We start from the raw sequence: 13,959 nt of genomic DNA on the forward strand, positions 1-13,959 counted from the left end.
TCTAAACTCACCAAGGTGGTACCTAACTCCTCGGTACGGTGCTATGAATGATGGAGTGTTAGCATATCCGCCATCTACAAGGTAGAATTTCCCTGGCGGTACATGAAACCCCTCCGTAAGAGCAGAACGTAGGACTCCTGCATCAGACACAGATCCTTCCCACCCACAAGAGTTGAAAGTGAATTTGAGATCAAAGTCACAAGCGAACATAACATTCTAGGACAATGTCCCTTTTCTGTTTCTAAAAGGAGGGGCCTTATCTTCATTGATAGTAATAGGGATATGTGTCCCATTGATGGCGCCAATGCAGTTCTGCACGTAAAAAGGAACCTAAGATTGTTGGAATAGTGTGTTTGGAATGATACAAGGGCAAGCAGCCTATATGACTAACCTGGAAGAACGGCATGAACCGAGGGTTTGATAATCTTGGCATGTGTTTGGTTTGGATTTGGAAGCTTGATGAATCTATGAGTCAATGTTGGAATTATATCAAACATGAACTGCCTAACATCCTCCTCCCAAGAACCCATTATCTATTATATAGGGATAATATTATTAAATAGGATATAATATAACTAAAAACAAGAATTATAACTGATGTGCCAAACATAAAAGAAGAGTTCTATGAACTGCAATACATAAAAGAAGAGTTCCCTGAACTGCCAAGCATAACAGAAGAGTTCTCTGAACTGCAATACAATTTTCAAGTAGATCGAAACGAGATTTGCAAGAACCTATTACTCAGTCAACTCCTAAGGTTCAGGATCTAGGCTGATCTTACTCCAGTTAATTAAATGGGGCAAATATGTAAGGTCTTAGCTAGGTTAGTCCAACTCAGTGAGTATAGTAAGTTAGTAACCAAGATTTATTTTTCATATGTGCATGTCACCTCCGATACAGAAGTTTACAGAAAAAAGAGAATACTGCTAATTCCAAAATGTATCAGGAAATGCATCTCTCTTCTACGGCAAATAGCTAATTGAGATGGATCCGGCATCTACTACATACTCCTAGTAGGATTAGAAAACTGCATGTAGTCTTCTATTTTAGCTTTCACTCAACTATTTAGAAACCTATCTAGATATCAAGATATATTTTGGGCAACTAAAGAATGTCACAATTTGTCTTTAAAAAATACTTACTAGGCTTTTGCAACTCACCAAACATAATCTAACAATTAACTGTTTTGCTTTGTGCAACATCAAAATACAAATACAATCCTAAACAGTACATTTTTTATACACTCAAGACGGGTGTATGAGTGCATTATGCCTTCTAGCAACTAGCAACAAGTCTTTGCCAATGTTTTTCTTTTAACCATAATTCATAGATGTCATCAAAATATTACCAGATCCTCTGCTTTGTTGACAAATATTGCCAGATGTCGTCCAAATATTACCAAAATTGAAACATATAACCAAAGCAGCAAATTCATGGAATCACAACTCAAATGAACAAGGAAGAGGAATCAGTAACAGAGACAAACAAGACTACCTAAGCTGCTAAGCAAGGAAGCGGAACTTGCATGCTGGGTCACTTCTTGTCTTCACCCTGAAAACAATCTGTCAACTGAGAATTGTAGATGAAGCAAACTAAGATGACAAGCAAATATCTAATTTCAACTATAGGTAAATCTGTTGGTATTACAGCAATAAATAGAACAACATTCATTCATTGGTCAACCAGTACGTTATAGCAAAAAATGGCAGATCCTTGATTTTTCTAGGATAATTTAACAGATCCAGATTCAGCTCCACTTTGAGTCTAGCTAGCCTAGCCTCGTTTACTCGTTATTAACTGCAGATTGCACGTAGAAACGATGATCCAGAAATAGTATGCAATTTAAATGGTATTGTGCTTTGGATCTGGCTAGTGCATCCATCGTGCACACTTCAATACGAATTAGATCTAGGTGAGGAACTTGGACGGGTTCTTGGAGCTAACCTGAGTAGATCTTTAAGCTCGGACGGTGGTGGTGGCAGTCGCGAGGCCGGCGACGAAGATAAGGAAGAAGCTGGCGGAGGGGTGGGGGAGGGGCTAGCTTGGTGGCGGCGATGGGGGTGACGACGAAGGCGGCGGTGGCGGGAGGACGGCGGCAGCGGTGCTTCCTCTTCGTCGCCCTCGCTCGGGTCGGGGAAGAGCCGCCCAGACCCCTGGGTGCGGGACGAGCCGCCCCGTGGAAAGTACGGGGCTCGGGTCGCCCTCTCCCGCGTGATGGGCTTCCAAATGCAAGGGGGCATCTCCCCGTGACCGAAATCCGCGCGGGGGCCTAGCCCAAGGAAAGGGCGGGGAAACCCCATGGATTAGGTCTCCCAAAGGAGGCCTTCTGGGTCATTATGTTGCATCAGCTCTTTCCTCACCATCGTCACAGCGCACTGGCTGGTCATCACATCCCAAAGGCCACCACGGTCTATTATTAAGGCCAGCCCCAACGCTACACCGTGTCTTGTAGCCTCAATCAACACGTATTCACTTGCTCTTCACATCACGTCGGATGGTAGTCTCGCAGTACGCCAGAGTAACCTGCAGCATCTGACAAAAAGGTCGAGCACCAAGCGGAGCGAGCGTTTTGAAGCGAACGATGCCTCTGACACGCACAGAAACCAGCAGGTCGAGGAGAGAAAAGCAATAAGGTGCTGTTTAGTTACACTTCATTTTGTAAAAATTTTTAAGATTTCTCATCATATTGAATCTTTGATCCATGTATGAAGCATTAAATATAAATAAAAAATAAAACTAATTACATAGTTTAGACGAAATTTACGAGACAAATCTTTTAAGCCTATTTAAATTATGATTGGACACTAATTATCAAATAACAACGAAAGTGCTACAGTACTATTTCCTAAAATTTTCGCGAACTAAACGAGGCCTAAGGTAAAGAGAGAAAGCTGCAACATGCGTGCCTATGGAGCCAAAAAAAAAATAGCTTCTTCTATTACTTGCGCCATGGTATTTTGCCTCACATTCTCCTCATCTACGTAGACTGCGGCTTTAAGTTGAGGCTAAGAGAAGTATTGGCCCGCCTTGGTCGTGCCCTAATGGCACTAGAAACGCAGGCTGACAGCGTTGTTAGCCTCAACCAAAAAGCAAAGTCTTTTCCATCACAACTTTCTTTATTCTCAACTAGATGTGATCCTAAGCAACTATTGGTGTCTCTCTTCTCCGCAACGCGAACTTCAACTGCTGCTTCGGGGAAGCCCTAAGAACTCATGTTCTTTAGAAAGTACAGTCTCCTGTAGCTCAGGTTCTGCAGTCAGAGGGCTGATTGAGCCTTTTGGGGCCTTTCATGTGCTAGTCTCCAAGTGCCCTTGCTACTGCTTGCAGACAGCCTGTTCGGCTGGGGTGAAACGTCGTAAACGACCATAAATTTCCAGCCAAAACAGTATTTTTCTCTCACACAAATCAGCCAGCAGTACTTCTTCACGAACCAGCAACGAACCAGCCCAGCCAAACGAACAGGCTGAGAGTTGCTGACCGTTAAGATAGCCATAAAAAACAGTACCGCCTAGTTTTTCAATTCTAATCTTGTCACTCTTGCAATTTGGTTTATGGTCTCTTGATAGTTCCACTGCATCAACAGTTAGATTCGCAACAAACAGGGTCCTGCATCACAGAAACATGGATTAAGCTCGCTGAAGAACCATATGAACGGAACTAAACAAGAAGTTTTCCAAGCTTCAGAAAAAAAAACTAAAGATGTATTTACAAACACCGCCGCCGGGCCGACTTACCGGGGAACCGTCGCCGCCGCACGGTGGTTGGGGAAGGACGCCGCTTTGCTCTCCAACGGGGCAAGAGAGCAAGGAGCGAAGGGGACAAACGGGTCGTCTTCGTGGATGCAGACGTGTAACGGTGGGGGACGCGGCACCGGGGAGACGGCTCGCCTTTCTGGTGTGTGGTGTGGGGCCGGCCGCGCGGGACGTGCGGTGCGGAACTGCGGACGCGAGCCGCGACCAAGGCACGGGGGATTGTGGCCCAAGAGCAGGGGCGCGCAACTCGTGACGCCTCGGCTTCACTCTCTTTCGGCCGCGGTGCGCGGATTGTGGCCGCTGGGGTCGTGCCGCGGTTACCAGGACAGACACCGGGCTTTTCTGCCGGTTTTTTCGAGGTTTTATCGATGTTCCAGTAGAGATCGGTGCCGCGCCGACGCAACCTCCCGTTGCATTGCATCCGGTTCGATTGGTTTCTTGGCTGGGCTATCGCCTATCTGCATGCGTTTGTTCGCGGCTTTTCTGTCGAGTTGACTTGTGATTGCGGTTCCAGTCACGGCAATCAGGGTACCATGGAACTCCATCTCTTTTTTAAGGGAGTGCTGGTTGCAATTGCAAGCAAAGCGATTATAACAAAAAAAATGCTGGTGACACGAAATCTTTACATATACTTATTACTAGTAAGTATGATGGATCAAGTCGGCATGATTGATGAAATAAATACACACTCCAGAATTACAGGAGTCCCAACAGGAAATGAAAAAGCGGAAGCCTGTACGAGTTCAGTGATTACATACACCTCACAGAAAACGCCACATTTTTCTTCTACTAGTCTCTTTCGGCGAATAAATCTGTATATTCTCTATCGAAGAACACGGGGCAAGCTAGTGAAATTCTGAGCACACGGCGGCCCCTGGCCTACAACAACGGGGCCTCATGCTTCGTACACCTTGCACTCGTCGGTCTCGGGGTTGTCCTTGCAGAAGTCCTCCAGAGGGTCGCCGCTGCCCACCGCCGCGCCGGGCCACTTGGCCGCCACCAGGTGCGCCAGATCCACCACGCGTTGGCTGCACGTACCCAACAAGCCCGGCGTCAGCAACAATGTGCCATCCATGCATGCATATATATGTTCAGCTGTGTAGACTAGGATCGTGCGGCAATCAATCGCTTCTTCTTACCTGTAGCCCCATTCGTTGTCGTACCAGGCGACGACCTTGACCATGTCGTCGCCCATGACCATGGTGAGCGACGCGTCGATGGTGGAGGACACGTCGGAGCACCTGAAGTCCACGGACACGAGCGGCACGTCGCAGACCGACAGCACGCCCTTCAGCGGGCCGTCGGCGGCCTTGCGGAACGCCGCGTTCACGTCGTCCGCCGTGATGCCCGTCTTCACGGTGTTGATCACCAGGTCCACCACGGACACGTTCGGGGTCGGCACACGGAGCGCGATGCCGTTTAGCTTCCCCTTCAGCTGGGGCAGCACCAGCGCCACGGCCTTGGCGGCGCCCGTGCTCGTCGGCACGATGTTCAGCGCCGCCGCGCGGGCCCTCCGGAGGTCACGGTGGGACGCGTCCAGCAGCCTCTGGTCGCCGGTGTACGAGTGAGTTGTCGTCATGGTCCCCTTCACGATTCCTGCATCGTATTCGTATAAAAAAAAACAGTCAGCTGACTCTCTGTCTCTCTCCCTCCGGCACATGTACACCAGACGACTGTGGTGACCAGGGAACCAAGCTCTCACCGAACTCCTCGTCCAAGACCTTGACGAATGGCGCGAGGCAGTTGGTCGTGCAGGAAGCGTTGCTGATGATGTCGGCCACGCCGTGGTCGTAGTCGCCCTCGTTAACACCGACGACATAGGTCGGGATGTCGGCGCCCTTGGCCGGAGCAGTGATGATGACCTTCTTTGCGCCGGCCTGGATGTGCTTGCCGGCGCCGGGGCCGTCGACGAAGACTCCGGTGCCCTTCACGACACAGTTTTAAAACACTGTCAGTCTTTCTGCGTCGGCAGCGACTGGAGCATGCATGGACGCACATTTTTGCACTGGGGAGTGGGGATCCTGTGTTTCTGTACCTCGATGACAATGTCAATGCCGAGCTCAGCCCATGGAAGCTTGAGAGGGTCCCTGCTGGAGACGACAGTGATGGGCTTGCCGTCGACGCTGATGGTCGTGTCGTCGAGGATCTTGACGTCAGCCTTGAAGGTGCCGAGCATCGAGTCGTACTTGAGAAGGTGAGACGCCTGAAATCAAGAAAAAGAAACGCACCAATATAATGCAAATTTCTGTCAGAATTCGTGGCAAGCGTCTGAAATTCTGAATACGAGTGCGGCAGCTTCAGTTGGCATCGATCTTCACGTACGTTCCTGACGCCTCCGCTGTCGTTCACAACGACGACGTCGAGCGGGGAGTCCTCACGGCCGTGCCAGCACCGGAGGAAGTTCCGGCCAATGCGGCCAAAGCCGTTGATGGCGACCTTCAGCTTTGCCTCAGCGGGCGCCCTCACGGCGTTCTCTCCGGTGGCCTGTCACAGGGTAACCAGCAAGCAGGAATCATTCAGGACCATTTCCATAGCCAGCGTGTACACTGTACAGTCGCATGCTTGTATAAGCTGAATGAAGCCAAATCTTGCACAAATCAAAACTGGGACTCTGGGAGGGTGTATCTTGACTGTACAATACTGCAGTGAAAATATAGGAGTACGCGTTGGTTGTCCAATTAGTGTTGCTTGTTTTTTTAATACTAACTGTTGGTTAATTGATTGAAGTACCCAATTAGCATGACAAGTGTGTCGTCTTTTTCGTGGTCATTATAAGGCCTTGAAGGCCACGGTTGGAGTCTTGGAGTCATGATATCACAAAATAGACTCCGTTCTTGTTTGAATCCATTGGCACGATGTTATTACGTGAATCTTTAACAGATGAACAGATCAAACTATCATGCATCCAGCCATTGGCGGATCCAGGGGGGGGGGGCTGGGGGGGCTGCAGCCCCCCCCCCCCCCCCCCCCCCCCCCGTGAGCCTTAATTACTTGTTGAATTACTGTAGCGTCAAGCATAAATTATTATTAAATCTTCATTATTAATCAACATGTCCATTACTTAGCCCCCTCCTTGATCTCATCCTGGATCCGCCACTATTCCAGCATATCAAGAACTCAAACATGGTGTATTAGTGTATATTAGGAGCTCGCGCTAGTAATTTCGATAGTAAGCTGTACATATGAACAAGAGTAGAAGATTATTAGCATATCCATGAATCCATGATGATTGGTGAATAGCACTACTACTTTGCCCGGATCTACTCTTCCTTACCATCGACAGAACAGATGAGTCAGATAAACCAGCCATATATAACAAAACTATCTGCCTGTCTGATGTATTTTTGGTGAGTGCGCATTGACGGTCAGATATTCAGCGGTTCCATGATCTGTGTACACTACGTTTTTACCGTAAGCAGATACTACTATATACGCTGCAGCTGCAAAGCACGTAGTACTGCTACATAAACGCGCTCCTTTTTCTTTTTCTTTTTCTTTTTTTTGAGTTCTACATGAACGCGCTCTAGGCACACAGAAACTGCAGGATGTCTTAGCTGCGTATGTATAAGGTACCTTGGCGACGAGCTGCGCGCCAAGGACGTCGGAGAAAGACGCCTCCCTCGCGGCCGTGCTCACGGAGCAAGATCCCGGCCTGAGCCCGGAGAAGTCGGCGAAGTCCAGCCTCTGCACACCAACATTACCCATCATCAGGAAGCCAAAAAATGGTCATCTCCGGCCGCTTATTACCACGGTCCACGTACGGCATAGCAAGCTAGAACGCGCGCGCGCACGACGTACCTGCCTGGACGCCGCCCTGCTGTGCAGCCGGGCGCTGGTGGGGATGCGCGAGGCGGCGAGAGCTGCGTGGGTGGCCATGGCGCGCTGCTGCCGGATGCCGAGGGATGGTAGCCAGACGGAACCGAACCGGGCGGTGGTGCTCCGTATTTATGTGCTACCTGCCTGCCTGCCTGCCGGAGCGTCGTGGCCGCGGAGGAGGCGCCGTGAGCCCGTGATCACTGCTTGCGCTTGTGGCCTCGGGGCGGCGGGGGGATAAGGCGATTGCATGCGCCGCAGCCACCCGTTCGGGCGGGGCGATATCCGATGTGTCGCGGCCTGCCCGGCGGTAGGAGAGCGGGCAAATGTCCTCACTGTGCGTCGCTGTTCCTGGTTCATAGTTTCTTGTCTTTTTTGCCATGTTGATTGATCGGAACGATGTACGCCTCTCTTTTTTGTGTGACCTGTGTGATCTGTAATTCTGGGGCCATCAGTACGCAGATATGTTCGATCGAGTGATCAATATTTGTACATGAGAGGCAGGGACTAGTTTGTGTCATTGCTCACAACCCTCCTGATATTCTTTGAGGGTGAAAATTGTACTTTACCCATCTTGGATGATTGGTCATAACCCTCCTTTCTTCAGTGCCGTTTGAACTCTTTGCCAAAGGTCCTCTAGCCTAACTTATTAGTTGGCTCCGGCGGCACCTTAAGGTCCTGAGTTCGATTTTCTATGTGGATGAATTTCAAGCTTGAGGGTAAAAAAATCCCCTCGTTTGTACCACACCAAAGTACAGATCTGTGGCCGTCCCGTCTCACGGAGATGCAGATGTTGTCCCGTCTCACGGAGATGCAGGTGCTGTTGTAATCGGAGATTTTCTCGAGCTACGTGAGAAATTCATCTTCTTAATGAAACGCCGTGGAGACGTCTCTCCCCCGTGGCTCGAGTTTTCTCCCATATAATATAATGATGGAGGCTATTATCTTTCTCCATTTTACTTTTATTATATTTGAAACCTCATCCACCCTCCCCAAAGCTTACCTAACTTGTTGGCCAAGGTCAGTGGTCCCTCTAAGAAGCAACCTACGGAGGAATTACTCCGCATAGAGCTTAATTCACCGAAGAAATAAACCAGATAAACTGCTCCACCATCACATACCTATTTCTAGTAACAGGCTACAGGGTAACGACCGAAGCACTTCATGTTGCGCTTTTATGTAATTTTAAAGGTCGAACAAATGTACTATGCCTGATGCCTTAAACGACGACCAGACCCAAGAACCTCAATATCCAAAATGGCATAAAAAACTACCTCAAAAAGTTTGTCAACCTTCATCTAGGCCACTATGATGACATTGTTTGGAAGCTAACTGCAGATAGCATATACACATCAACCTTTGTATACAAGTCCCAATTTACATGCTCCCAAAGCAAAATCACTCAAATGACATTTCGAAGGCTTGGGCAGCGCTGAAGTGCAAATTATTTGCATGGATAATCCTACAATAACGTCTTTCGATAATCGATAGGCTTACCCAGCGGATGGTGATATAGCCTGTCATGCAATCTATGTCACCAAGTGATGAAATCATTGCACCACCTAACTTGTTGAATGCCAGTACACAAAGAGGATGTGGAGCCTTTTTGTGACCTAGCTTGCCTAACTAAAACTCCAGCCATAAAAAATGGTACCCTTGCACAGGGGTGCATGAATGGTGGACAAACCTCATCTCCACAAGGTTTGCTCCACAAAAATCCATCAATAGTCTAACTTTGTTCGTTACATGAGAGTTGTAGAAAGAAAGGAATGTGAGAGTGATACAACCTAAAGGGCAATAATGATAGATTTGAAAGCGATAAACAAGGATGAGACCCCAAAGTGGGTGACAATAGGTGCAAAAACTTAGCGGCCCTAATAGCGTGATAATAACCTCTTTTGTTGCTTTCCCGGCTTTCTGGCTTATAAAATCTCCTTTATCAATGAAATAGACATTGTCTCATGCCTAATCATTTAAAAAAAAACCCCTCATTTTTCATTTCTCCTAGTTGCAACACTTTAAAGTTAGAATAAATGGACGTATTGGAATTAGGAGGAGAGGAGAAGCACTACATACACCATTGATAATCTCTATACCATTTTCTTCGGCTATGATGTTGGGTGGCTAAGGTAAATGTGCACATAAGAGCTACCAAACTTAATTATATTAGTGTTCTCGAGAGCCTGGACAATCCACATTCCACAATATAACCTCACCTATAACCTTAGCCAGTAAGCATCTCAGACTATGCATCTTCTGAACTTTACGAGAGTCTATGCTACAAGTCTAGCAAAGGATCTAGTGACTCAACTACATGTGTTCAATTGCACAAGAGATTCATTCTATATGTACAACGCATTCAACAGTGCGGTCGAGATAGGCGCCGATGTTCATTTTTTATCTCATATAAACTAGACTGACCTCTATCTAGTTAATGGAGCCTCCTTTACTAGGGGAAAAGGGTATAAGTAATGTCTAAAAAAAGGAGTAGAGCAAGGCTGAATTTTGTTGGTGTGCATCATAGAAATAGGTTGAAGGAATGAGGGTGTTTGCTAAAGCGATGAACACAATAGGATGAAAAAATTAGTGGTTACACCTCTTCTATATGTTGAAATGGTTTTATCTTCTATAATCTATAATAACTCGTAGAAAATGTAATATAATAGATACAGTGGAGTTACTCTTTGTTTACGAATATGGAAAATATGGTCTCTCCTTTTATTTCGGAGAGATGAGCTTGTGTTTAGGAGATCTATAATCATAAGTATATGATAGGAGATCCGACGCAACAAATTTTTCTCCTAAAATGCTACTAAATTCATTCCAAATTATAAGACGTTTTGTCTTTTCTAGATACATTGTTTTTTGCTATGTATCTAGACTTAGTGTATGTTTATGTGAGTAGTAAATGCAACGTATATAGAAAAGCTAAAACGTCTTATAATTTAGAACGGAGTGAGTAGTATTGAGAAATAGAAGATGGAATAGGTTATGCCAACTGCACCAGCACTCTTTTTTTTAAATAGCACGAATCTCAAAGCAGGCAATTAAAGAAATTAATTATTTTATATTATTTTGCATCTGGGTCCCGCCTGGGCCCAGCCTGTCCAAGACTAGCCCGAGCCCAGCCCTTTTCCAGATGGGAACTAACGTCGTGACTCCGTATTCACGCCGCGCCGTTTCCAGCGAGGATCGCTACTCCTCCCCCGATCCAATTGTTCGTGCTTTGCGGCAAGGAGTACGGCGGCGCCGCCTAAGCCCCATGCCACCGGCCACCGCACCCCATCGCCCCCATCGCGCGTCCTTCCCCCTCCGTCCGCGCCCCCACCGCACCACCCGCCACCGGTCGCCGCGGCGCAGGGCACACCAGCCGGGGGAGGCGGCAGTCCGCGCTCCCATGGCCCCCACGCGCCACCGGCCGGGGAAGGCGCCCGCCCGCGCCCCGCCGCAGAAAATAATCTACGGAGAGTGTAGATACCAGTATGATCTATCTATGATCATGATTGGCCATCCATCCTACTGATGTTTCCCATACAGAAAGATGATTCCTTTTTACGTAAGGTACTGGTACTGCCATGAGAAAAAGATACAGTACCATGCTATCCTCGTTCATGCATGGTACCATTTACCTGACAAAGTATATTCAGATTTTAGTACTAGTAGGAGTAGGAGTAGGTGATTAGCAGATCATGTACATCACTGTCTCCAGATCAGGAAAGATATATGCATATATGGGACAGATTTTGAATCTTAGGCCGGATCCGGGTGACATGCTTTCTTTTTGGGAGGAGGGAGGGAGTAGCTTGGTATACTATGAGCAGGAGTATCGTTTACTTTTGTTATAATATGTGGTGTCGTATCAAAATACGTGATTGATTACCCTGAAGTCGACACAAATTCAGTGCAAATTTTGGACGGCAACTCGGTGAATGCAGCAGCATCAATCCTATCGACGCAGAATTCCGAAGCACGCTTTCATTCAGAAAAGCATGCACACCTTCCTTAGCCCTGATGTCACTGCTGTAACATCAACATTTATAGGCGAAATTTGACTGCAAACTGCGATTTTCTTCCAGTCCATTGTGGAAGTGGAACAACGGTTTTTGTTTAATCAGGAATGGAATTGAAGCAGGTAGATGATTGTCATTTGCCACTTTTCAGTCATCAACCTGATTACTAGTAGGATGTACTATACTGTAAGTACAGTATGTGTCCAATGTAACTGCAGTTTCAGGCTACTGAACTGACTAGTGTATGGTCAGTTCTGAGCCAGTCAACAATCTGAAAAGGCAAGAAAGAGACTGCAATTGCAGTTTGCATACTACAGGGGCTAGCTAATCTGTTGCTCAGGCTACTGTCAGTGATAGCCCATCTGATCTGCTTATGCTCGTCCTCACAAAATCCACTATAAAGAAAATGAATAATCAGAATAGTCTACCTGCGCAACGATGTTGAACCTGAAAGATTTTACAAAGTGCGAAGATCCATTAGAATCAGACGAAAAATATAAACCTGCAGCAGTAGTTATCTCGTCCCCAGAAAAAAATTACAAAGTGCCACAACGAACAAGAAAAAATGATTTCAGATTTATTGGCAGCAATAGCACTATACGAGACCGGTTTTTGAAATCATCTATTTGAAGTAGTCGAGGACTTGCAATATCAGTGAATTACAGACAACTGCCGTCCGACAAGTCCTCCTCGTATTCACCGTCGTTGGCACCGGCATCTCCACTCCCACTGCCGCCGCCGCCGCCAGCCTTACCGTTACGCACGCTGAACGACGGCGGCACGTAGGGGGGCTTAGTGCACCGGAGCAGCGCCCAGTTGATGCCGCCAAAGAACGGGTGCCGCTTGATGGCCGAGGCGACGCGCGGGGTCCTTGACGAGCAGCGCGGCAACGAGGTCCCTGGCGGCCGGTGACACTGACACGGCGGCGCCGGGGTCCCGGTCCCGGGGGAACTCGAGCGCGCGCGCCACGATGTTGGCGACCGTGGCCTCGTCGTCGTGGCCCCGTACAGGAGCTCGAAGACGAAGATGCCCAGCGTCCACCAGTCCACCGCGCTGCCGTGCCCGTCCCCGGACACGATCTCGGGCGCCAGGTACGTGCGTGCCCACTGTTGGCCTCAAGAACACAATCACGCCCCTTTGATCAGTGGCTAACCTAAGAAAAGAAGAAATCAGACTAGAACGCTTGAATCAAGAACACAGAGCGAGCGCCGGTGGCGCGGCGGGGCGCGGGCAGGCCATGGAGCGCGGACGGGGCGCGGGCGGGCGCCTCCCCCGGCCGGTGGCGCGTGGGGGCCATGGGGGCGCGGACGGCCGCCTCCCCCGGCCGGTGTGCCCTGCGCCGCGGTGCGGTGGGGGTGCGGACGGAGGGGGAAGGAGGCGCGGTGGGGGCGATGGGGGTGCGGTGGCCGGTGGCATGGCGTCTTCTTCCTCAAAGGCCTCATCGGCGCCGCCGTAGCTCTTGCTGCAAACCACGAACAAATGGGATCGAGGGAGGAGTAGCGAGCGATGGCGACGAGTGAAACGGCGGCGTCAATACGGAGTCACGGTCTCAGGGAGACTTCCACAGACGTTAGTTCCCTTCTGGATGAGGGCTGGGCTCAGGCTGGTCTTGGACGGGCTGGGCCCAGGCGGGACCTAGGGGCAACATAATAGAAAATAATTAATTTATTTAATTGTCTGCTTTGAGATTCGTGCTATTTTTTAAAAAAGGGAGTACCGGAACCGTTGCCGTATGTTATTTGGTGGGATGCTCTTAAGATCGACATATAGTAGGCGTAATGTCTTAATATTTTTTTATGCTTTTTCTTTGTTGTGTAGTTATAGTTAACCATAGAGCATTATGTGTATTTACACTAACCTTATCTCATGATCTCTATAATATGTATTTAGGCTTTGTTTAGTTCTACCTCAACTTCTAAAAAGTTGCTACAGTATCTGTCGCATCGAATGTTTGCGGCTCGTGCATGGAGCATTAAATGTAGACGAAAAGAAAAATTAATTGCACAGTTTGGTGGGAAATTGCGAGACGAACATTTTGAGCCTAATTAGTCCATGTTTGAACACTATTTACCAAATAAAAACGAACGTGCTACGGTAACCCCAAAATCCAAATTCACCCAACTAAACAAGGGCTTATGTTGTAACTTAAAATTAATGCAATTATACATACATTTTGTATTTTTAAGCTCACTGCTATAATAGACATTGTAATTATATTTGTCGTAAGAACTAAAATAACCACTAAGGGTGTGTTTAGTTGAGCTGTGACTGTGGGAAAAAGCTGCTGTGGGTTGTGAGCTATGAGAAAGCTGCTGTGGGCTGTGAGCTGTAGAAAAGCTGAAAGTTGTTTGGTTAAACAAGTATAAAATATAGAAGAGCTATAG

At 47.8% G+C, this 13,959-nt stretch overlaps 2 protein-coding genes across 2 annotated transcripts; both read right to left on the minus strand.

Moving 5' to 3' along the window:
• Positions 1-4,361: 4,361 nt before the first annotated feature.
• On the minus strand, positions 4,362-7,827 carry LOC136449908 (glyceraldehyde-3-phosphate dehydrogenase B, chloroplastic-like). Its single transcript, XM_066450139.1, has 7 exons — positions 7,551-7,827; positions 7,326-7,436; positions 6,075-6,236; positions 5,788-5,955; positions 5,455-5,677; positions 4,892-5,348; positions 4,362-4,780 (listed from the first exon to the last, which is right to left on the minus strand). The coding sequence occupies exons 1-7, from the start codon at positions 7,626-7,628 to the stop codon at positions 4,648-4,650; spliced, it is 1,332 nt and encodes a 443-aa protein (XP_066306236.1). The 5' UTR covers positions 7,629-7,827; the 3' UTR covers positions 4,362-4,647.
• Positions 7,828-12,234: 4,407 nt separating this feature from the next.
• LOC136469911 (serine/threonine-protein kinase AGC1-7-like) lies at positions 12,235-12,872 on the minus strand. The gene is made up of 2 exons (XM_066467929.1): positions 12,774-12,872; positions 12,235-12,681 (listed from the first exon to the last, which is right to left on the minus strand). Exons 1-2 carry the CDS (start codon positions 12,870-12,872, stop codon positions 12,235-12,237), a joined length of 546 nt encoding a protein of 181 aa, XP_066324026.1.
• Positions 12,873-13,959: the final 1,087 nt, after the last annotated feature.

The sequence above is a fragment of the Miscanthus floridulus genome, chromosome 1, assembly GCF_019320115.1.
Source record: "Miscanthus floridulus cultivar M001 chromosome 1, ASM1932011v1, whole genome shotgun sequence".
Taxonomy (NCBI): domain Eukaryota; kingdom Viridiplantae; phylum Streptophyta; class Magnoliopsida; order Poales; family Poaceae; genus Miscanthus; species Miscanthus floridulus.

Bases quoted from the DNA above. Each gene is read 5' to 3' on its own strand.
- LOC136449908 (XM_066450139.1), bottom strand. From the start codon at position 7,628: ATGGCCACCCACGCAGCTCTCGCCGCCTCGCGCATCCCCACCAGCGCC. The intron at 5,956-6,074 runs GTACGTGAAGAT...TCTTGATTTCAG, and splicing joins ACAGCGGAGGCGTCAGGAAC to GCGTCTCACCTTCTCAAGTA. The intron at 5,678-5,787 runs GTACAGAAACAC...TGTGTCGTGAAG, and splicing joins GCATTGACATTGTCATCGAG to GGCACCGGAGTCTTCGTCGA.
- LOC136469911 (XM_066467929.1), bottom strand. From the start codon at position 12,872: ATGGCCCCCACGCGCCACCGGCCGGGGGAGGCGCCCGCCCGCGCCCCG. The intron at 12,682-12,773 runs GTGTTCTTGATT...TGAGGCCAACAG, and splicing joins GCGCCACCGGCGCTCGCTCT to TGGGCACGCACGTACCTGGC.